Source organism: Danio rerio, chromosome 18 (genome assembly GCF_052040795.2).
Source record: "Danio rerio strain M-AB ecotype USA chromosome 18, GRCz13ab, whole genome shotgun sequence".
NCBI lineage: Eukaryota > Metazoa > Chordata > Actinopteri > Cypriniformes > Danionidae > Danio > Danio rerio.
Window position 1 is genome coordinate 22,362,260 of NC_141038.1, and position 23,739 is coordinate 22,385,998.

The window sequence follows — 23,739 nt, forward strand, 5'->3', positions numbered from 1 at the left end:
ATCTCTAGGGTTTACAGAGAGTTTTCCGAAAAAGAGAAAATATCCAGTGAGCAGCAGTTCTGTGGTGATGCCAGAGGTTAGAGGAGAATAGCCAGACTGGTTCCAGCTGATAGAAAAGCAACAGTAACTCAAATAACAACAGGTGTGCAACTGAGGTATGCAGAAGAGCATCTCTGAACGCACAACACATCCAACCTTGAGGTGGCTGGGCTACAGCAGCAGAAGACCACTCAGGTGCCACTTCTTTCAGCTAAGAACAGGAAAATGGGGCTACAATTTGCACAGACTCACCAAAATTGTACAATAGAAGATTGGAAAAACATTGCCTGGTCTGATGAGTTTCGATTTCTGCTGCGACATTCAGGGTCAGAATTTGACGTCAGCAACATGTGTAATTTTCTTGCGACAAGTTGAGCCCAATAGTACCAACTAAGCATCATGTCAATGCCAAAGCCTTCCCAATATTGTTGCTGACCATGTCTATTCCTTTATGACCACAGTGTACCCATCTCCTGATGGCTACTTCCAGCAGGATAATGCAACATGTCATAAAGCGTGAATCATCTCGTGCTGGTTTTTTGTACATGACAATGAGTTCACTGCACTCAAATGGCCTCCACAATCACCAGATATCGAAAATAGCACCTTTGGTATGTGATGGAGATTAGCATCACGGATGTGCAGCAGACAAATCTGCAGCAATGTGTGATGCTATCATGTCAATATGGACCAATATCACTGAGGAATATTTCCAGTACCTTGTTGAATCCATGCCACGAAAGTTAAGGATGTTCTGAAGGCAAGCGGGGGTCCAACTCCGTACTAGCAAGGTGTACCTAGTAAAGTGGCTAGTGAGTGTACTGTATTTGTTCTATTCAACTTTTTAAATTATGGCATTATTATAAGGACATAATTTTACCTATATGCAAAACAAATATTACTGTAATTGAGCACACATATTCTGAACAATGACATTGCAAATAAGAGTGAAAACTGCAGCAACAGTATACATAAGTCAGGTAAACGCAAACCGATGGTCAATTCTAAATAATAGTTACCTACTAATTTTGCTGAGGACATGCTAGATATGCTAAAACAGAAAACAAATAGTTTTTAGATAGACAACAGCATCTGGGCATATGTTGAACAAATACTGGAGTATCTACAGTAAGTGTGCAATGTAAAAAAAATTGTTGCTGCCTTAATTTTTTTAGTTGGTCATCTTAACGTACATCTTTCATTCATTCATTCATTAATTCATTTTCTTGTCAGCTTAGTCCCTTTATTAATCCGAGGTCGCCACAGTGGAATGAACCGCCAACTTATCCAGCAAGTTTTTACGCAGCGGATGCCCTTCCAGCCGCAACTCTGGGAAACATACACACATATTTACACACACTCATACACTACGGACAATTTAGCCTACCCAATTCACCTGTACCGCATGTCTTTGGACTGTGGGGGAAACCGGAGAACCCGGAGGTAACCCACGCGATCACAGGGAGAACATGCAAACTCCACACATACCACACTCCACTACCTACTGCGCCACTGCCTCGCCTTTTAAATCAATCAAACTGACTAAAATATTAAGTTAAACTAACTACGTTATGTAACTAAAAAAAATGTAATTGAAACCTAAATATCTATATATTTTTTGTCATTACTTTTTTTACAGTGTGGTCACAACTTTTGTAGAAACATATTTTTAGTATTCTTCTCTAATTCAAATATAACAATAAATCAAGTTCTACTAAGACTCTCAAATCAAATATTCTTTTCCCACATTGATTAATAGTTTCAACTGTTTTTGCTCATTTAACAAAAGAGAATATAAGATGAGAAATGTTCATTCATTGTATCAACAAAAAAAATCATTGTTTTTCACATAGACCATTTTAGGTGATGTAAACAAAAACAATGGTCCAAGCCAGCGTATTTCTTGTTTTGCATTTTTAATTTCTGTAGCTTCTGAGAATCCAAAAACAACTACATATTGATAAATAATGTTATTAAAGCTGTTTTAACATTAAGTTATGAATGAATTGCCTCTTGTTACAGTTGTGAAATAGTTTGATAACAAGCAGAAAATGTACATGGGCCAATGACACGACCACAACAAAATGGTCTACAGGCTGGTGATCATGTACTGTATGAGCATAAAAACACTATAGTAGAAAAGAAAAATTTAATAGAATTATTCTTTCATTAACACTTTTTTGTTTGTATGTTTGGTTAGGTTAGACTGACGATGTGATGTTGATGTTGATGTGATTTCTCTGTTAGTTTGGTTCATTTGAGGATGTAAGAGTGCTACTGTCTGAACTATTGTTGTGCACTTAACTGGACTTAGACCCATGTTTTCAATAGTCCACTTCCAAACGAACTCTGTTGCAGTTTGACTGAAATTTGAATGCAATACAACCTAGAGATATTTCAATTAACTAAAGACATCTAAAGAAGACTAAAGATGTCACAGGATGCAACTATAAAAAGAACACATTGAATTGTTAAGCTTTGTTGTGTATTACAGCTGAAAATCTTGTAGCAGATCTGTTACCACATGAAAAAAAATATTTATTGTAAATAGTGCTTTTAAATCATACAATAGTAGATTATTTTAAGTATTTAGTGTGGTAATTATTGTTGCTATGGTAAAACAACTACAATATAGTAATATTAAACTATACCAATACTGTATAGTTCTCTATAACTACTGTAGGTCTCTACAACTCTACAATACACCCCAGATTACTGTAATAAAAAAACTAATAATTATTAGTAATTATTTCAGTTGATCAGTAATAATATGGTTACGGTATGCTGTAGCATTCATTGAAGAGGGTTGTAAATTCTCTAACATGTACTCTATATACAATTTAATGTAGTATAGTTCAAAAACAATGTATAATCTTTTTTTTCATGTGGCTTTGTGGTGGATTTTTTTGTAAGCTCTGAGTTTTCAGCTGATTAATATAACGTAATTTTCATGCACAACATGATACAACAAACATTCAGTATAGCACACAGCACTGTTTTAGACATTCAGTAGGTCATTTTGCAAAATATGTCACTGAAGCATTTTTTTCACATATTTAGGTTTGGTCTTAAAATGACAATGAGCGCTCAACACTGTAAAAAGCTCACTGTGTGTGAGTTCCACATAATTCCTTTATGTTTTCCCAACACAAATCGATAAGGTTAACTTAATTTTGGCTAATTGTTTTAGGTAGATTGAACATATATCAATTAAGTTATCCCCCCAAAAACTCAAGAATTGTGTTAATTTAAATTTTAAATAAGTAGTTTAAATAAACTGTGTGAATGTGTAAATCATAGGTCTCAAACTAAATTCCTGAAGTGCCGCAGCTCTGCACAGTTTTGCTCGAGCCCTAATCAAACACAGCTGATCCAACTAATCAAGGTACTAAGACTACTAGAGACTATGGGTGCTTTCACAACTGTGAATCGATAAATTTCTCCGAAATAGGGATTAAAATTGTTACATTGTTTATATTTGTTCTTGGTGTGGTTCGCTTTCACACGGCAAAGTTTCTAAACGGATCAGAACAGCTGAAACAAGTCATGTGTGAGTAAACTCTCCTCACATTGGTCAGAGTTTCACGGTTTATTTTGCAGAGTCCCGCTCAGCTGGGGTGGGGTGGTTTGAAGAGCGAGGAGGGATGCGGTGAGAAGGGTGTGCGATGTATTTAAGAACCGGGAGTGAGATGTGCGATTTACGGGAGATTATCACTCGTTTGCTGGCATCCGGGAGTCTCCCGCAAATGCACAGAGACTCCCGGTTGCCCGCAAAATAAACTTCCGGGAGACTTGGGATGTCTGGAATGACCTCCCGCCCTACTCATAATTTTCTCTTCATATAGCTGTATCCGATTGCTGGATTCACATATGCCAAACAAACCGCACTAACTGGGCAAACGAGACAGCTTCCAAAACAAAAGTCTAGGCGTGAAAGCACCCTAAAAAGCAGGTGTAAGCTGGAGATGGTTGGAGCTAAACTGCAGAGCTGCTGCCCTCCAGGAGTTGAGCTTAAGACCACTGGTGTAAATGAACTAAATGTGTCATTTTCTGGACCAAATAAAAACCAAGAGAACCAAGCTAAAAATATGACCACAGACTGAACCCCAGCTCTGTTTGCTGATGTTGTAAATGAAGCTGTACTGAACTTGGCTGAAAACTTGTAGTGCTGTTGCACTAGTATAACGTAATCAGTGTTTATCCTCAGTTTTGAAGAAGTCTTTTCTGTTGCTCTGTGACTTTATACCCCCCACCCCACCCCTTTTTTTTGGCTGGCACTGCTTTCTATCAAAGCTAAAATCTTTCATACGCACTCTACGTCAGAATTGGTCTGTTAACAATTACTAAGCAGAAGGCTTTGGGGACTACTTGGCAGTTCATTTAAAAATCCCTAATTGCATTACGCCCCTGCACAACGGATGGTAAATCAGATTTCTCCATGCAGATTATATCTCTCCTCCCACAGAGGACGCCTGAGAGGATGGCTGGTATTACGCTGGCATGGCGTGGCATAATACAGGACATGTTTAGGTTTGTGTACCCAGGCAGCAGAATTGGCACATGCTCGATGCCCCTAAAAGGAGACCCAGAGTCTGGAATTTCTGATGTAGCCTTGAAAAGGTGCCAGGCTTTTCCAGCGTACACACAGACTGCTGTGAGGAAACCTTGGTGGAGCCATTTTGCAAATGTCGCCCTTGAGCGTTTTTCACTGATTACAGTAAATCCAATTGAACATTCAGATTAAGAGTTTATGATTTATTTAGAAAAACACAGTTGAAATCCTAAAATATATACAGCAAAGATAGAAGATAAGACAGCTCTTGATTTATTCATCAACAAATTACAAAGATATGCGTGAATGCTTATAAATGAAGAGTCATCTAAAAGTCCATCACGGGATATCCAGTAGTTAAAACTGTAACCTTTATTTGTGATGGAACTTTTATTGCTAGTCTTGTATTGATGGACAGGGATGCTGCATTTCTCTTAGATGGGCAAATTGAGTTAGGGATCCATTAGTGTGGATGAATCTGGAAAGACTCAAGGCTTTTAACAAGATGGATTGTTGGAGCATGGAATCGCCTTGTGGTGATGCATGTCTCCATGCAGCCCTCAAAGAGCAGCATCATCTTTGTAGGAATTTATACGACACCATTTAGTCTTTAAAACACTATGAATGAGTGAAGACCTCAGCATATATTCTGCCTCTGATTGGCTCCTGTCTTGACTCCCACCATTAAGAATTTATTTTCCACTCTGATTTCACCTTTGGGCCGTTCCAGAGAATAGGAGAGCAGCAACTACTGAAGAGGTGGGGATAAAGATAGTAATGCCTCATCCGATTGAACAACCAATGCATAAAATAAATGTAATTTATCACACATGTTATTTAGATAATGTTATCGCAATGACGATAATTTTGATATATATTATACAACCCTAATCACATTTTGCACTGAAAAACAGAAGAAAAAAAAAAACGCTTTTTTGTGTTTAGTACATTTATTTAAATGACATCAATGGTTTGTGGCTTTGTAAATGCTCATTTCAAAGCCTTCTCAAAGTGTATGTTTTGATGGAGTCTCTGTGTAAACTTTAAAAAGGAAAACAGTGATGTCATATAATATGCATGTGTGTTATGTCAGTCTATAGGTATGCAAAAGTACATGACTGTACTAATGCAGGACTATACATTAGTACTGTCATTACTTGTACATGCCTGTAGACTGACATAACACATATGGCATCACCACTTTCCTGTTTGAAGTTTACATGGAGACTATTTCAAAACACACAGGGCTGTACATGAGTGTAAATGCTAAAACATACAAGACTGTACAAAAATCTTGTTGCCTTTCCAAGTTTTAGGAACAACAAATAATAGCTTGACTTCTAGTTGATCATTTGGTATCAGAAGTGGCTTACATGAAAGGCAAAGGCCTCTAGATTACACTTATTTTAACTAAATAAAGGATGATCATGCCTAGATTTTTAATTATTTAATTAGAAGATTAAGGTCTGACTTTGCTTTGGCAAAAGTCTTGTCTCTTAAAATAAATAATGTTCAGTATAGAATATAAAGTCATGGTGCAGTGGAAAAAGAATGAATATTGTGTATGACTCCCATGAGCTTGGAGGAATGCATCTACACATCTCCGCAATGACTCAAATAACTTATTAATAAAGTCATCTGGAATGACGAAGAAAGCATACTTGCAGGACTCCTAGAGTTCATCAAGATTTTTTGGATTCATCCTCAGTGACTCCTTCTCCATCTTACCCCAGATATGATAATGTTTATGTCTGGTGACTGTGCTGGCCAATCCTGGAGCACCTTGACCTTCTTTGCTTTCTGGAACTTTGATGTGGAGGCTGAAGTATGAGAAGGAGGGCTAAGGTTTGTAATGTAATGGGCAACACTCTGCAGATCTCTCTCACACCCACATACTGAACGTAACCCCAAACCATAATTTCTCCTTCACCAAACTTGACTGATTTCTCTGAGAATCTTTGGTCCATGCAGGTTCCAGTAGATCTTCTGCAGTATTTGTAATGACTGGGATGCAGTTCAACAGATGACTCATCAGAAAAATGTACCTCCTGACACTGTTCCAAATGATCAACTTGAAGTCAAGTTGTTATTTGTTGCTCTTACAATTAGGATTGTTGACAAGACTTTTGTCAGCTAGAGTAGTTTTCATTAATCAATTGGTAATAGGGTGAATTGTACATAAAATTAAAATGTTACCAAAAGTTTTTATGCAATAAAATAGTACCTTACAATATTAAATTTTTTATGCAATTTTGATCAATTTTGATGCAGCTTTTTAAGCACAGAGGTCTGGCCACATTCATTATTGCTCTGCAAAATTTTGCAAGCAAAACTCAATAATGCCAGTCAGAATTTGCACAATTAAAGGTCTAATGAAAATATTTTTTAAAATAAGATGTTCGTTTTAGTCTGATTTAAGGACTTCTGTGTTTGTGTGCTCCAAAACATTGACAAAATTCAGATTTAGTAGATAAAAAAACTATATAAACACGTTTTTTTCCACATCATCTCATCCTTCGGTTTCTTTCAATCTTACCATTCAGATGCTCTCTAGTATCTGACATCCCCCGCCCACGTCAAGACGCTTCTTTTTTGCTTTTCATTTGATGTGCTTGATCTCAACCACTCTAACCTGCAAAGCAGTAATAAAAACAAAACGCTATTGGCTAATTTTTTAAAAGGGGAGGGGCTACTCTGTCCCACCCTCTCTTAATTTTTCAGTTGAAATTACGTCAAACATTGAATAAAAAGTGCACATTTCAAAGCACTTCACAGGACCTTTAAGTGTTTCACATATGGACAAAAAAGTTATCATGATGATTTCAACCTGCTTGCCTTGAAATCGGATTTGATAGTATACTATATATTCAATAACAGACATCTCAACTTTTTAAACAATGAACAGTGAGCCTTTCTGCATGCAAAATGTTGCTGAAAGTTTTAAATATTGTATTATATTTAACATATTAGTATGTTTATTATATTTTTTAAGTTTAAAAAGTCAGTATCTGTTTAACAACTCAAACAGAATTGTACTTTTTTGAAGAAGTGCACTGACTTTTTACAATGCCATAGACACTTCTACAGACAGTGAGTCAGTCTTGTGTGCTTGGTTGAGAACTGAGTCTGGATGCCTGCTGGTTGATATAGAGAGTGGAGAATCAGACCTAATAAAGACATGAGCTCTAGTTTATTGAGTTCAGAGCCGCAGGGCATGTTTGGATTTGCTGCACTCCACATCACATCTCAATAAAAAAAAAAAAACGGACCTCCTTGAAGCTTCAGAGCGGTTACCGCCATCCTATGCAATACACTCCAGATCTTCCTGTTTTTAACCAGTTTGCATGAACAGGCCTCCTTTTCTTCTTCTTTTTTTCCTTTCATTGTTCTGGCATTACATTCTTATGATGAATTCATGCATAAGCGAGGTCAGCAGTGCTCTGTATGTGACATTGTGGATTGATTTCATGATAAATGACGTCTTTGTTTTGATGGGATGTTGTGTAGGGTGTACCAGCGGCAGGGAAGGCCAGAGAAGGCCCTCAGCCAGTTTGAAAGAACCCTGGAGCTGCTTCATCAGGAAGATCAGCTCAGTCGAATCTGCTTTGTTTATAGAAACATGGCAGCCATTGAACAGACTCAGGGGCATCTGGATAGTGCCATTGAACATCTCCTGAAGGTAAACATTAATCCTGAATACATGTCATTTATTAATTTCCTCCAACCAGTGCCTTTAGATTACACATAAAGTATAAAGACAAGTATTTAAAAATAATAGGAAATCACTATCCTACATTGATTTACTGAAGATGCCCACAAAAATATGATTTAATGTAACAATAGTTTATACCAGTGGAGACCAAACTTTTTCAATATAGTCTGAATGAAGAGCCAAAAACCAAATATCACTTAGAGCCGTGGACTGAAGGGTAAATAAAATGGTTATGTTCATTTAAATTGACAATCTCAAAACCATCCTCATAATTCTTCCTTGCTTCTCAGATAGGATGGCGGGCCAAATCAAAGGTTACCATGGGCCAACTTTGGCCCACGGGCCCTACTTTGGGCATCTTAGGTTGATACCAAAAGATCTTGTCAGACATACTTGTCAGACGTATTTAGATCAAGAATTGTTTGGTACCATATACTGTTTATGGCTCACAATGTAGCTCCAATATAATAACTAATTGTCATATAAATCTTCATACCATGCCAGAATCCTTCAAACTGATAGGCTTACCTATTTATTCAATTATTTGTAATATTATTTAGTATACTCACTTATTTTGTTATGGATTTTAATAAGTGCTTCTGTACTTATAAGTAAGTCATTAATAAAGTCCTGAAAACTCTGTCATAATTATTTTAAACATTAGTTAAAAAGAAAGTTTAAAAAATTATTCAAAGCACAACATCCAGTAATAAATGCATTGCAATCACATAAAAATATACATATTTAAATTGTGCTGTAATAGAGAACAGTTATTTTATATTTAAACTCTTTAGCAGGCATCATAACCACCTGGTTGACCTTTTATCTACAGGTTATTATTATTATTTTAATAGCTTATTACTATTTATCAGAGTTGTGTCTGCCTATTATTCAATACAAGATGTGGGCCAAAAAATATTTTCAAAGAGTGCATCTCAAAGGGTTAATATCTTAAAATAATGCATTTAATCAAATAAGCGAGCCTTAGTGAGCAAAAAAAACTTCTTTCAACTTTAAAAAGTCTTGTCAACCTCAATCCTTTTTTTGAACATTAGATTATAAAATATTAATTAAATGACAATACTAGTAGCAAATAAAAAGAGAGGGACTCACTAATATTGACTTTAATAAGCCATCTGAAATCAAATGTTGCTTTACTATTACTTTAATGTAGTATTTCAAATAAGTGCATTTTGCTAGAGACTTTTATAAACTCTAAAAGTCTTGCTGACCTCAAACTGAAATGAAATGAGCAAATATTAATCTAGTTACAATACTGGCAAATTATAAAGAGAGAAGAACTCTCTAATATTGATTATCATAGCTCTAATAAACCATCTCAAAGTAACAGTAATTAAAAGAAGAAATTCAGTGAAGTTAAACAAAAGGCTGTGACCAGTTTGCAGATGCAAAAAATCTGTTTTAATTTAGTTAAAACCTATAAAATGATAATATTCATTCATTAATTTTTTTGTCTGCTTAGTCCCTTTATTAATCCGGGGTCGCCACAGCGGAATGAACCGCCAACTTATCCAGAAAGTTTTTTACGCAGCGAATGCCCCCTCCAGCTGCAACCCATTTCTGGGAAATGATAAATATATCATATAAAAAAGAAATAGAGTGGGCGAGGCAGTGGCGCAGTAGGTAGTGTAGTGCTGTCGCCTCACAGCAAGAAGGTCGGTGAGTCGCTGGTTCGAACCTCGGCTCAGTTGGTGTTTCTGTGTGGAGTTTGTATGTTCTCCCTTCCTTCGTGTGGGTTTCCTCCGGGTGCTCCGGTTTACCCCACAGTCCAAAGACATGCGGTACAGGTGAATTGGGTAGCCTAAATTGTCCGCAGTGTATGAATGTTTGTGTGGATGTTACCCAGAGATGGGTTGCGGCTGGAGGGGGCATCCACTGCGTAAAAACTTGCTGGATAAGTTGGCGGTTTATTCCGCTGTGGCGACCCCGGATTAATAAAGGGACTAAGCCGACAAGAAAATGAATGAATGAATGAAAAAGAAATAGAATGTTATTGTTTGCTATCATTTATATTTTCCAAATGTACCTAAAAAAACACATGGGTCAGAATGTATGCATCCATATTGAATTGTATTTTAGACATCCAGTGTCAGATAGTAAAATAGATAGTCTTTAAATCTACCCCGCAGAATGATTTAAGATTGTAACTATTGATAATGTTTGCTGTGTTCAGGCTGTGTGTGATTTATCTGCATTCACGTCTCTCTCTCAGGCTCATTCCATTGCTGTTAGTCAGAGTGCTGGAGGTCTGGAAGGGGCTCAGATCACTCACAGTTTGGCTTTGGCCTATTCCTCCACTTCAGAGCCTCAACACAACGGTGACCTAATGCTTTCACAATAATCTCACAATACTGGGAGTTTATGACACTCTGAGCAATATTATTATATTAGGAAATATAAAATGTGAGCTGTCCTTTAGATAACTTAGATGTTTAGATGTTTTCATTCAAAGTTGTGAATTTACCTTATGTGCAAAATTCATATTTTGCAAAAACCTTTTGCAAACAAAACACAGTTTTCATTTTATGTGTTTAAAAGAACAAAAAAATCATTACTTTTTGGAAAACTAGTGTGATACAGCAGGGAAAATAAGTATTGAACATGTCACCGTTTTTCTCTGAAAACTGATTGTTGGGTTGCTGTGTTGTTGACTTGAAATTTTCCCCTGGTGTTTGTAACAATCAAAGATATCCATGTATGCAAAGAAGACAAATCTAATTAGTTACTAATTGAGTTATGCATAATAAAACGAAATGATGCAGGGAAAAAGTATTGAACACATAAAGAAAGGGAGGAGTAGAACAGCAGTGAAAACCCAGACAGCAGCTGATATCTCCTGGTAGTAATGTAGCAATTCTTTGCCCTTTGTGATTGTAAATTAATATTAGCTGATTCAGTCCAACATCTTCATTAGGATGATGGATATGCAATTAGGGTGGACATTTCAGCAAGACAACGATGTAAAACTCAGCCAAGGAAACTCTCAAATGCTTTCAGAGAAAGAAAATCAAGCTGTAGAATGGCCCAGCCAATCACCTGACTTCAATCCAATAGAAAATATAAATTAAAAATCAGACTTGATATAAGAGACTTATAAACCCATCAAGATTTTTACACTTTGTTAAATCTGTGACTGACACCTGAGCAATTAACGTGATTTCATTTTCCATATGAAAGTTGTCTTTAAGCTGCCATCAACAAATGAGCCTTTTATATAAAGTATTCAATTCCTTTCAGTACTTCAGTACTTGTTTTACTTGTGTCATTTCATTATTACACAGAACTCATTTTTCTGATTTTTTTTTGTTTTTAATTATTTTTATTTTTGTATTGTTTGGGTTTTTACCAAAATCTTGTTCAAGTCCATGTCAACAGCTCCTTTAGAAATATTATTCCCAGAAAAATTATTCGTCTTCAATACTTATTTCCCCACTGTATATGAATATTAAAAATAAATGATTAAATAAAAAAATGTATAAAAAAATAGTTGTATATAAGATTGCACCAGACAACATTGAGGCTGGTTCTTTGAGGTGTAGGCTATTGGCCTTATTCTGCAATGTGGAAGTTCGCTCATGTTTGTGATCGTTTCAGAATTTCCGATTCAGTCGCCTATGGGAGAAATGGCTAGGAATAATAAACGGAAATGGTTTGACTACTTGCTCTACAAACAAGCGTGTTCATGACTAAGCCTAAAAAGATGAATAATATAATAAGAAAACATCAGTTTGCAGCATAATGAGCTGTTTTAAACATCTAAAAATCAATTGAAGTGAATGAGACCGGAAATCTTAAGCCAAAAACATTCCAATGACTATGCCCGCTCGTACATGCAGAATAAGGTCATTATACTACAGAAAATCATTTGATGATGTTAGAATTTCACTCATGTTTTGCAGAATTATTAAAACAATGTTTGAGATAGTGTGAAATGAGATGGTTTCCTGTTAATTCTAGTTATCCAATCACTGTTGATTGCTGTTGAGGCAGAATCTAACTTTACTTTCTTGATCCTCATCAAAATATTTATTCTGTAAACATGTTTATCCATTCATCTATTTATCAGATTAAAATGTATCCAACTCAATTTCTGTGTTGGGTAAAAAAAAAGTAATAATTTGCTATTTGAAGCCTTACTCAACACTAAAAAAACAAAACAAAAATAGCATAAAATAACATACTTTTACATTTACTTGAAGAATAAAGTAAGAATTTTAGTTTTATTTACAGTCACTTAAGTTACTTTTTTCCCCAATACTGCTCAGTTGTCTGCAGATGTTTATTATGCACATTTTTACAATTTATGTGAATCTCTGTGTTTTTTTTATGCAATGTCCTTAGCTAATGGCGGGGTTGTACAGTATACAAGTGTTTAGCAGGCAATACACAAGCACACCCTTTGTGTTACCTGTCCTGCATAACAAGTACACCAGTAGAGCTAAAGGTGACCTTCGGCTAATCAAATAGAAAACTTGACAGTATTGGAGTGGCTCTTCAATGGAAAGTGGACGCCTTGTATGAATACTACATTACTGTCATTATGTGCATCTCCTTTTCTCTTTCAGTAGATTTAGCAGCACGGTATTTTGAAGAGAGTATAAGTGCATATAGAAGTGCACTCGGCCCACAGGACAAACTCACACTGTCTGCTCAAGACGACTTCAGCCATTTTCTCCTACTCACAGGACAACACGAGGTCAGCTTCAACTCATCTTTGTAATCTGTGTAATATGGAACAGATGTGTTTTGTATTTGAAATATATAAAGTATGTACTACTTTAAGTTTTTTTTTACATTATAAAGCGCATTTCTACACTGTAAAAAAAAACAAAAAACGTTGATTCTAATTAAAGTATTAAGGCAGCCAGCTTTAGGACATTTTTGAGTTTACTCAATTAAAATCGAATCAAGTGCAATGCTTGAGTTGAAAGTTGAGTCAACTCAAAAACGCTCTGGAGCTACAGTAGTTGCTTTACAATTTTGAGTTGAGTCAACTTTTTTTTACTGTGTATATGCAGCCGAATCTATAGACAGACTGTTTTGACGCTGTTAATGCTGTTAATTGGATGCAATTAATTTCACAATCATATGCAAGGTGACTGAAATTGAAATGAAAAATTCTAAAGATACTGAGCCATTACTAGTTTAAAAAGTAAAAACAAAACAATTATAATTTAAGGGAGAACATTGCTATTTAAAAAAAAAACTGAACTGAACTGAAACTCATTTTACGTTAATTTTATTATACCTTTTTTTGAAGTAATGCGTTACTTACTCATTAATTTAAAAAGTAATATTATTGTTGTAATATTTCTTGCTTTAACTGTAATGCGTTACCCAACATTGTAAGTATACTAAATGTTTGCAGATTAAATTGGACATACAAAAATATATCAGTATAAAGATTTAAGTGACAATATTGTTACATGTTGTGATAATGCTACACAGTTGAGATTTGCAAGTATAAATGACAGTGGACTAGCAATCAGTATAATATATAAAAACCTAAAAAAACAAACAAAAGGTAAACAATAGTTTTAATTATTTATTTATCATTTTTTATATTTTTAATTCAGTTAATCAAATGTAACAGTAAATATGAAAATAATAATAATGAGGGCAATTGTGGCGTAATGATTAGGAGTCAGGCTTGTAATCCAAAGATTGAAGGTTCGATTCCCAATAACATCAGGAATCAATGAGGGAAGTAAATGAATGGCGTGCGTACTCTCACTCATAATGTGTGTGTGTGTGCACATGGATGGTACAAATACAGCAGACCAGTTTTCAAATATGGGTAAAAGCATGACTATTCCTAATATATTTTCTTTTCATCAAATGCTGAAACTGAAACATAACTGTTCTGTACATTGATAATAGTAAAAACAATATTGACTTCTATTTAGAATCTTGTAGGATGTATCATTTGTACACATTTTGGTATGTGTTTGCAGTTCTAATTGAATCCAAATGGGATTGGGGGTGGGTAAAATTAACTGGATCTGCACTTCAGATTTCTAAACATCCTATAATATGGACATGCTATTTTTGAATATAATTTAGGATGGATAAATGTAGTCTACAAGCACTGTTGGTGTATTTACTGTGTGTTTTCAGAGATGTGCTGAGATCCAGAGAGAGTCTCTGTCCCTGAAGAAGAGCACGTTTGGTGAGCTCAGCACTGAGGTAGCAGAAACGCTGCAGCTGATTGGTGGAGTGGAGATGACACAGGGTCACATGAGACACGCCCACCGGACACTCAAGAAGGTGACTCAAATCATCATTCTGTTGCATTCATAGTAAAACATTTCTTTTTGCAGTCTAATAAATTTGGGATGAAATATAAATTGCTCTATTGATACTGTTGTGAATGAATCTCAATGAATCATTCATGCATTTACGTTTAAATTATTTTTCTTAGTTTGAAAAGTCGTAACTTGATCTTTCGTTAAAGCAGACCTCTCACTGGTGATGTATTTATTTCATACTTCCTTCTTACACTGTCCCAAACAGATGCAGAAAATGGCCATTTTTGTCCTTACAAGTTTTTTTAACGATACTTTTTTTTGAGAGTGCCTAATTACTTAATGTTAGTGAGACATGTAATGTATTTATATAACGCATTTATTGTGTATGGCCATACACCCAATGTGCTTCACAATCATGAGGGGGTTTCTCAACACCATCAGCCAGTGCGCAGCATCCACTTGGATAATGCTATGGCAGCCACAGGACAACAGCGCCAGTGCGCTCACTACACACCAGCTATTGGTGGAATGGAGAGACAGTGATAGAGCCAATTCGGTGGATGGGGATGATTGGGAGGCCATGATGGGTAAGGGCCAATGGAGGGAATTTAGCCAGGACACCGGGGTTACACCCCTACTCTTTACAAGTGCCATGGGATTTTTAATGACCACAGAGAGTCAGGACCTCGGTTAAATATCTCATCCAAAATATGGTGTTCACTGATGGTATAGTGCCCCCTTCACTATACTGGGGCATTAGGACTCACACAGACACCCCCTGCTGGCCTCACTAACACCACTTCTAACAGCAACCTAGTTTTCCCATGTGTTCTCCCATGCAGGTACTGACCAGGCTCAGCCCTCCTTGGCTTTAGTGAGTAACCGGTCTTGGGCTGCAGGGAGATATGGCATAAGTTTGAATATACTTTTTGTGAACTTTATTGTCGTACTAATACCAATAATGCATGATACAAACAACAGATGCTAGAAATATATAAGGGAAAGAAAACATGAATGTAAATACTGTCAATCTAATATGAACAAACAATTATATGTTGAATTTTGGTATCAGTCACTCAGTATTTACTTTTAATCATGTTAAAATGGTTTAATACACTTTAATGAGATAATCTGCAATGTTTACAGTCCCCCAAATATGATCATCTTTGTGCAAAAGGCTTCTGTATGGTTTAATGCACATTGTGGTTTATACTTATTATTGCTATGAAAGTGTCATTTAATGAATTGGTCTGAAAATTATTTGCAGAATATTTAGTTTAATTATTTTAGTCAAATTGAATTAGTATGAATGTTTATTTTAGTCAGATTATTCATTTATTTTAATCAAATATTGGATTTTTTATTTAATTCTTATTTATTGTTATATTTTTGTATTGTTTGATTATGTTAATCCAGTTTTTATATATTTGTTTATCTCTTTTGTTTAATTTATTCATTCATTTTCTTTTCGGCTTAGTCCCTTTATTAATCTGGGAATTAACCGCCAATTTATCCAGCATATGTTTTACGCAGCAGATGCCCTTCCTGCTGCAAACCATCTCTGGGAAACATCCATAAACACTCATTTACACACATACACTACGAACAATTTAGCCTACCCAATTCACCTGTACCGCATGTCTTTGGACTTGTGGGGGAAACTGGAGCACCTGGAAGAAACCCACGTGAACACGGGAGGAACATGCAAACTCCACACAGAAATGCCAACTGACCCAGCCGAGGCTTGAACCAGCGACCTTCTTGCTGTGAGGCGACAGCACTACCTACTGCGCCATCGCGTTGCCTGTTCGTTTAATTATATACCTTATGTCTTCTTACAGGACATTTATTTATGTTTTTTCTCCGAGAGCCCAGCTTGAAAGACCCTGAATTAAAAAAGAAACTAAATATTAAATTGCCATTGCAGTGCTTATATTGTGACAGATCCCTCCCACATGCTGTTCTGATTGGCTGTGATTTGTTTATTTAGTAATTTGTTTCTTCCTCACATCTAGTGTGGACAGACAAATTGCTTATCTCTGAAATCTTACTGCATCATGTGTGGTTAAGGATATATTGTTTCCCTTTTCATTTCTTTTTCAGTTTGCCACTAAATAGACCAAAACATCTGTCGCTACTTCCCTTTCATTGTGACAATAAACATGTATAACAGATTTGCTGAATTTGATCTACAAGGTATTCTGGCCTTATAAAATTAAATTGATCTACTATGGTTAATTTAGTTTGTTTCAGCAAGATCCTTCAACACAAGTTTTGACCAAAGTCTCAGAGGACTTCATGTCCACAGTGCTGTGCTCTAATCCTGGGGTGTAGCATGAGTGATATTTCCATGGCTCTTCCTAATATAAACCCATCCAAAGAATAACATTGTGTTCTGAGTCCTTCTGAATAAAGGCGGCTATTTTCATGGCCTTTGGAGTATTGCAGAATGCTATTAAAAGGGCACTGCACGACCTTCTACTAGACCTTTGAGAAGTCTCTTAAAGGGACAGTTCATCTAAAAATGAAAACATTTACTCGCACTCAAGCGGTTCCAAACTTCAGAGTTTTGTTTTTCTGTTAAACACAAAAGAAGACATTTTGAAGTTTAAGAAGAAAATGCTGTAGATATACACTGCTTAAAAAATAAAGGGAACACTTAAAAAACACAATATAACTCCAAGTGTTCCCTTTATTTTTTGAGCAGTATATAATAGCCATTGACTTCCATAGAGAAAAAAAATCATGGAAGTCAATGGCTACAAGTTTGTAACATTCTTTGAAAAGTATAAATTCAAAATCAAACAAAAAGTGTTTCCGGGGTAGTCAATGTGTTGGTCCTCTTAGGATAAGGGATTCATAAAGATATATAATGAAATCATAAGTCCAAGGCACTCGAAAAAGTAAGTACATTTTTTTAAGGCCTTTATTATTATAGCCATTTTTTAAAAACAGCACCTCAAATTTCAGCAAAACTTGCCTTCATCAGGGTAACAGTGTGTCCAGAGTTCATTTGAACACTCTATGGTCACATAAACATAAGTACATGCAGCATGGTGCCTCAGTGGTTAGTACTGTCACCTCACAGCAAGAAGATTGAGGGTTCGAGTCCCGGCTGGTTCAGTTGGCATTTCTGCATTGGTATTTTCCAGTACTGATTTGTGGCTGAAAGGGCAACTTCTGCATAAAACATACTGGAGTAGTTGGCGGTTCATTCCGCTGTGGCGACCTCTGAAATAAGGGACTAAACCAATGAAAATGAATGAATGAATGAAAGAAGTACATAATATGCACATACATACATGCATACATATGTAACCCACCAGTCCTGCTGCACCCAACCCGTACTGAGCTGGGATCAAACCAATGATTCTTTGTATGAGAGTCGGTTCCTCTATCAAGGAGGCTAAAGATTGTGGCCTCTAGCGTCTGTTGCTAGAGCACCTTTTGAGGTCAGAGGAAAGAGGTTTACCTGCATAGCACTTCGCTAGCTGGTCTCTGTTACACTCACCCACCTAAACCTCACTCCCATCCCGGACGAGCTCCCATGTGTAACTTACTGGTCCTATTGCATCCAACCCGGTCTGAGCTGGGGTCGAACTGGTGATTCTTTGCATGGGAGTCGATTGCTCTAACAAGGAGGCTAAAGACTAGGACATTAGCGTCTGTCGCTAGAGCACCTTTTGAGGTCAAAAGAGTGAAGTGTACCTGCATAGCACTTTGATAGCAGGTCTCCATTACAATCACCCTCCTAAATCCTACTCCCATCTCGGACGAGCCCCCTTGTGTAACTTACCGGCTCTACTGCATCCAACCCGGTCTGAGCTAGGATTGAACTGGCAGTCAGTTGCACTAACAAGTGTCTGTTGCTAGAGCACCTATTGAGGTCAGAAGAGTGAGGTTTACCTGCATAGCACTTCGATCCTTTACACATAGGTAGATTAAAATATCTTATGTCAGCAGGAAAAAAGAAACGATTTGTACAAAGACAGATTTGTAATTTTTGTGTAAACTATCCCTTTAACTTGCATAACATCATACGTTAATGGCATCGCTCTGTTATTTTCGCATTGTTTGTTTTGGTAACTTGAATATAAAGGGCGTCACTATTTTTGCACTGGATGGTGTTATTCTCAGTCCCTCGATGTTCTGCTGCAGGAGTCTCCGCACACCCCGCTTATTTATTCTCATCCATGTCATCCGATGCAGTAAGATGTAAAACATTATCCATTTCACTTCCCCTCCAAACGTCTCCAGTGTGTTCTAAATATGCAAGTGACTTTCAGTTTATTTTAATATGGTCACACAGAACCCACCCCCCTAGCATGAGATAACACCATGATGTTGATTTCTGGAAACCTGTCTCCGCTTGTCGGTAAATGAGCGCTGTTGCTATGTTTTGTTTGTTGTGGTATCGAAGGGCTCGGTTTCTGGGCTTGTGAGTCAGTGGTCTCCCGCTCTGCTAACCTTTCCCCGTCACCTCTGACAGATACCAGCAGCTCATATCATATCATGTTTTTCCTCCTCCTGCAATCATGAAAGCAGCTGCTCCAGAGCAACACACTCCAAGTTTAGACCTGGGCCCAAAGCCAGGGGTTTTGTGGTTAAAACTGCAACAGGGATTAAAAACTGTGACATATCTTATACTTGTTTTAAATTAGTATCATGCAGTCTTAAGATGCATTAGCTGCTTTTTATAAAAACGCACACACTTTTGAGTGACTGTGACTTTTTCCTGTTGAAGCGGGCCCCATTACATCATTTCTGCCTGTGGAAAGTGATGAAAACATGGAGTTTTTTCAGTCATGAAGGAAACACTGAACACTACTTTCCTTTGTTCCTTTGTCTTTTACTTTTGGAAGGACTGCTGTCATGTCGTCATTTTGAGTGTTTTTCTTTCAAAGCGTTGCTGTTGTTGTTTTGAAGAGTCATCGAGTGAATGAGCGGGGGTTTATTTGAGGAAATGAAGTGGCTTGGCCAGGTATGCTGGAATATCTGTGTGCCAGAGACACTCCTCTTCTTTACTACATCTGTGAAATCAGAGTCAAGCCTGCACTTCCTCCTCAGCCCCACACTCAGAACACTAAACTTTTCTATTTTAACATTCACAAAATTAAAGGCACAATACATGTAATTTGTTGCATTAAAATATCCAAAAACTACTAGAACAGTGTTATTTTGCTGCACTATAGGAAACTATACAACAAAAAGTCATGACAACAAACGTTTTTAAAATTCTTCAACTTATTTTTATAAGCTAATCAGGTTTCATTTGTTTAGTTTTACACAGTTTAATTTAATATTTTTAGCCATTTTGATTGTAAGTTAAGACCTAGAGTCCTAGAAAAGTTCATTTGATTCAACAAAAAATTGTAGACAGCAAAAAATTAAATAAAAAATATTGTGACTTGTGTACTTATTGCTTCAGCGTTCTCGTTTCATTTCCACGGCTTTCAGCCTTACTCTGCTTCATAGTACCATGTGTTAAATACTTTAGCTCATTCATGAATATGATTTCTGCAGGAGTCCCCATAGGATGTAATGAAGACTACAACTCCCACGATTCCACACTCATGGCGTCATTAAACTACGCCTTTATTTGTTGTAAATACTGTTGGGGATTCAGCCCAAAAAATGTGTGTCAGGTAAAAAAGATTTAAGCAGCTATCTTACCAACAGGGCTTGGCTTCTGCTTGATTTAATGAATCTGCAAACCATCCTCAAGACCAATCCAGTTAGGGTCAGGTTTTTCTTTGGGTTGTTCCTGGTGCATCATTGATCAATCAACATCACCCTGATATATTTATATGACTTTAGTAGCCACTACTATTTAATGGATATCTATTCAAATGTTGTTTTTATTTAATTCCTTCCCTATTAAACAGATCTACTCTATTCTAAAGGAGGGTCTGCCTGCTCGTCTGTTGAAGTAGTAAGCAGTAATGAAACAATAAAACTCTCAGAGTTCATTTTGTCAATACTAAATACAAAAACCAGTCCGAGTTTTAATCATGAACATGTTTTTCAAGCCTCTTACACACCCTTCAACTGAGTAGCTTAACTCTGGGTGGAATAGGTATCTTTCATTTACATTTATCCGCATTTGTTATCGTTTTTGGTGTACTGTTAAAACTCACCAGCTACTATAACTTTACTGGATATCACACTAATCACTGGTGTCTTTCATATATATCTGAATGAGTATCCCGTTTTGTGTTACTAACCACTACTGCACAGACAATCCCTATTCTATAATTTATTAAATCTTCCTACCCTTATTTCTGTAGATTGACTAATCATTTTCCACATTCTCCACCAAAAACTCTTTGATAAATATTAACCCTTTAGTGGCAAAAATGACATTTACATACTGTTTACCATACATACCGTGCATTTAAACCAAATGTTTTATAGTTTCGCAAATGCAGGCAGTTTTGACTGCATGAAGCCCTTTGTTGTGTAAAATCCTTTCATGTCATCATTAAAATGGTGATTATCCTTTTTAAAAAAATCTTTATTAAAACTAGTCAGGGAGTCTGTGTTTAATTGTGTTTACTTTAAGTTTTATAGTCATAGAATATAGTCATGGGATACTACTTCCAGGATGGTTGTTCAAGAAATAAAATGCTACACTCTGCGTCAGTTAAACATTAAAACAATTGAAAAAAGCATTAAAAGAACTGTAAAACTTTCATTTATTCATTTTCTTTTCGGCTTAGTCTCTATTAATCTGGGGTCACCACAGCGGAATGAACCGCCAACTTATCCAGCATACGTTTTATGCAGCGGAAACATCCATACACACTCATTCACACACATACACTACGGACAATTTAACTTACCCATATAACACATGCCCTATGAGTTTTTTATTTATTAATTTTTTGACCTGTGGGGAAACTGGAGCACCCGGAGGAAACCCACATGAACATGGGGAGAACATGCAAACTCCACAAAAAAACATTAATTGACTCAGCCGAGGCTTGAATCAGCAACCTTCTTGCTGTGAGGTGAAACTGCTACCCACTGCGCCACTGTGCAGCCCATTGTTGAACTTAAGCCAGAAAAATAAACATGCCCCCCCCCCCCAGTGTCATCATTTACTAATCCTCCACTATTTGCAAACCTGTTTATGTATCTTTTAAATTTTGGAAACCAGAAGCCATCGACTTCTATAGGATTATTTTCCCTACTGTATTAAAGTCAATGCTTCTAGTTTCCAACATTCTGCAAAATACATCTTCTTTGGTGTTAAAAAGGACACAGAAACTTCTAAAAGTTGGAGGCTGAGTAAACAGTCATTTTGGGGTATTTAAGTATTTGCTTAAATCCAAAGTGTCTTTATAAATCCGGCAGTGTATATTTAACATACTTTCAGATGGTGCACACTATGTGACATCATGGCTTCCCAGATGTTTTGTCAACCACTCGTATCCTTTTTGTTTTTCAGTGTTTTGAAATTCAGAGTCTGCTGTATGGTCCTCAGCACAAGAAAACCAAAGCCACTCAAAGAAGCGTGGACATGCTGTCTCAGTGAGTTTCCTTTGCTAGACATCTACACTAGCGGGAAGTCTAAAAATGTGCTTCCAGTGCAATACACACTGACATTTCACCTGAACATAGTGTGCTAGTGGAAACGAATATTATTTATAAATGAGGCATTCAATGCTTTATGGTCTTTTTCTAGGTCGCCAGAGGTGAGTGAGAGACGTAAAGCAAGCCGTGTTGAAACAAGGCCTCCGTTCTGTGCAGTGGTTGCATCTGCATCTGAGGTGACATCTAGTCTGTCTAACTCGTAACAACAGTGACCAGCAGGCTGATCTAATGAATGCGGCATAGGCTGTCAAGGATGTTTGACCTCATCCTGTTTCACCCAGGGAAATCTGTGGGCTGGAAAAGAATAAGGCAATATTGCTCGAACAGCACACAAGCTCTGCTGTGTCTTTAATGTGAGTTGCTGAGTCTCAAAGTGGTTGGCAAGGTGACTATATCTCCAGTTCAGAAAATGAGAACGTCCAACAGTGATCTAATACACCGTCACAGTGGTTTTCTGCAAACACTCCTTGACTAGAGAGTTTTCTTATTTCTGAGAATTGCTGAAATGTGTGTGAAATGTGAGCTTTCAGGGTTTATTTATTGTTTGCATATAAACCAGTGTTCAAACAGTGAACAGACTAGTCTTTTTTAAAAAGTAAAACAGCACACAAAGCACCCTTTTTCTTTGTGAATTTTTATTTAAAAACAACTACATCTGTTACCTGACAGCCCAAACCGTATATCTGTAAAAGAGGTTTCACACAGTGTTGGTTGAGTCATAAAAGCCTATACATAGTTTATAAGTGCTAAAACTCCACCTCGAGAGTTAAGGGATGCAGGTAAACGTGACCCTGGATTAATTTTTTGGAAATAGCCCAAAACATACTGTACAAAACATAAGGATATAATTAAAGATCATGTTCCATGAAAATGTTTTGTAAATGTCTCACTGTAAATATATCTAACTTCACATTTTTGATTGGAAATATATCGTGCATCCAAGAAGTATTCATAGCCCTTACAACCTTATTCCAAAATAGATTAAGTTCATTTATTTCCTAAAGCGATCCCTGCAGTGAGGCATAATAGTGGCAGCAGCATGCGGTGGGGATGTTTTTCAGCAGCAGATACTGGAAGACTAGTCAGGATAGAGGGAAAGATGAATGCAGCAATGTACAGAGACATCCTGAATGAAAACCTGCTTCAGAGTGCTCTTGACCTCAGACTGGGGCGACGGTTCATCTTTCAGCAGGACAATAACCCAAAGCACATCAGCAAAGTATCAGTGGAGTGGCTTCACAACAACTCTGTGAATGTACTTCAGTGGCCCAGCCAGAGCCCATATCTAAATCCTTTTGAACATCTCTGGAGAGATCTGAAAATGGCTGTACACCGTTGCTTCCCATCCAACCTGATAGAGCTTGAGAGGTACTGCAAAGAGGACTGGACAAAAATTCCTAAAGACAGGTGTGCCAAGCTTGTGGCATCATATTCAAAAAGACTTGAGACTGTAATCGCTGCCAACAAAGCATTGAGCAAAGGCTGTGAATACTTCTGTACGTGTGATTTTTCAGCTTTTTTATTTTCAATAAATTTGCAACAAATTCAAAAAATCTTTTTCACATTGTCAT

The 23,739-nt window shown here is 36.8% G+C and overlaps 1 protein-coding gene across 3 annotated transcripts in view; it reads left to right on the forward strand.

Moving 5' to 3' along the window:
- ttc23 (tetratricopeptide repeat domain 23) overlaps positions 1-23,039 on the forward strand; it is a 29,293-nt gene extending 6,254 nt beyond the window's left edge. Inside the window, exons 6-11 of one of the 3 annotated variants that reach the window (XR_015514944.1) lie at positions 8,099-8,270; positions 10,537-10,642; positions 12,893-13,020; positions 14,442-16,088; positions 21,343-22,105; positions 22,260-22,783. Coding sequence is in view for 2 of the 3 variants with exons in the window: in XM_087293145.1 (XP_087149271.1) it covers positions 8,099-8,270; positions 10,537-10,642; positions 12,890-13,020; positions 14,442-14,591; positions 22,023-22,105; positions 22,260-22,371 (754 nt within the window). In the remaining variant the exon portion in view is untranslated. Of the gene's footprint in view, positions 1-8,098; positions 8,271-10,536; positions 10,643-12,889; positions 13,021-14,441; positions 16,089-21,342; positions 22,106-22,259 lie in introns of all 3 variants that reach the window. The other 2 variants (XM_087293145.1, XM_087293146.1) reach the window with 2 other exon arrangements.
- The last annotated feature ends 700 nt before the right edge of the window (positions 23,040-23,739 follow it).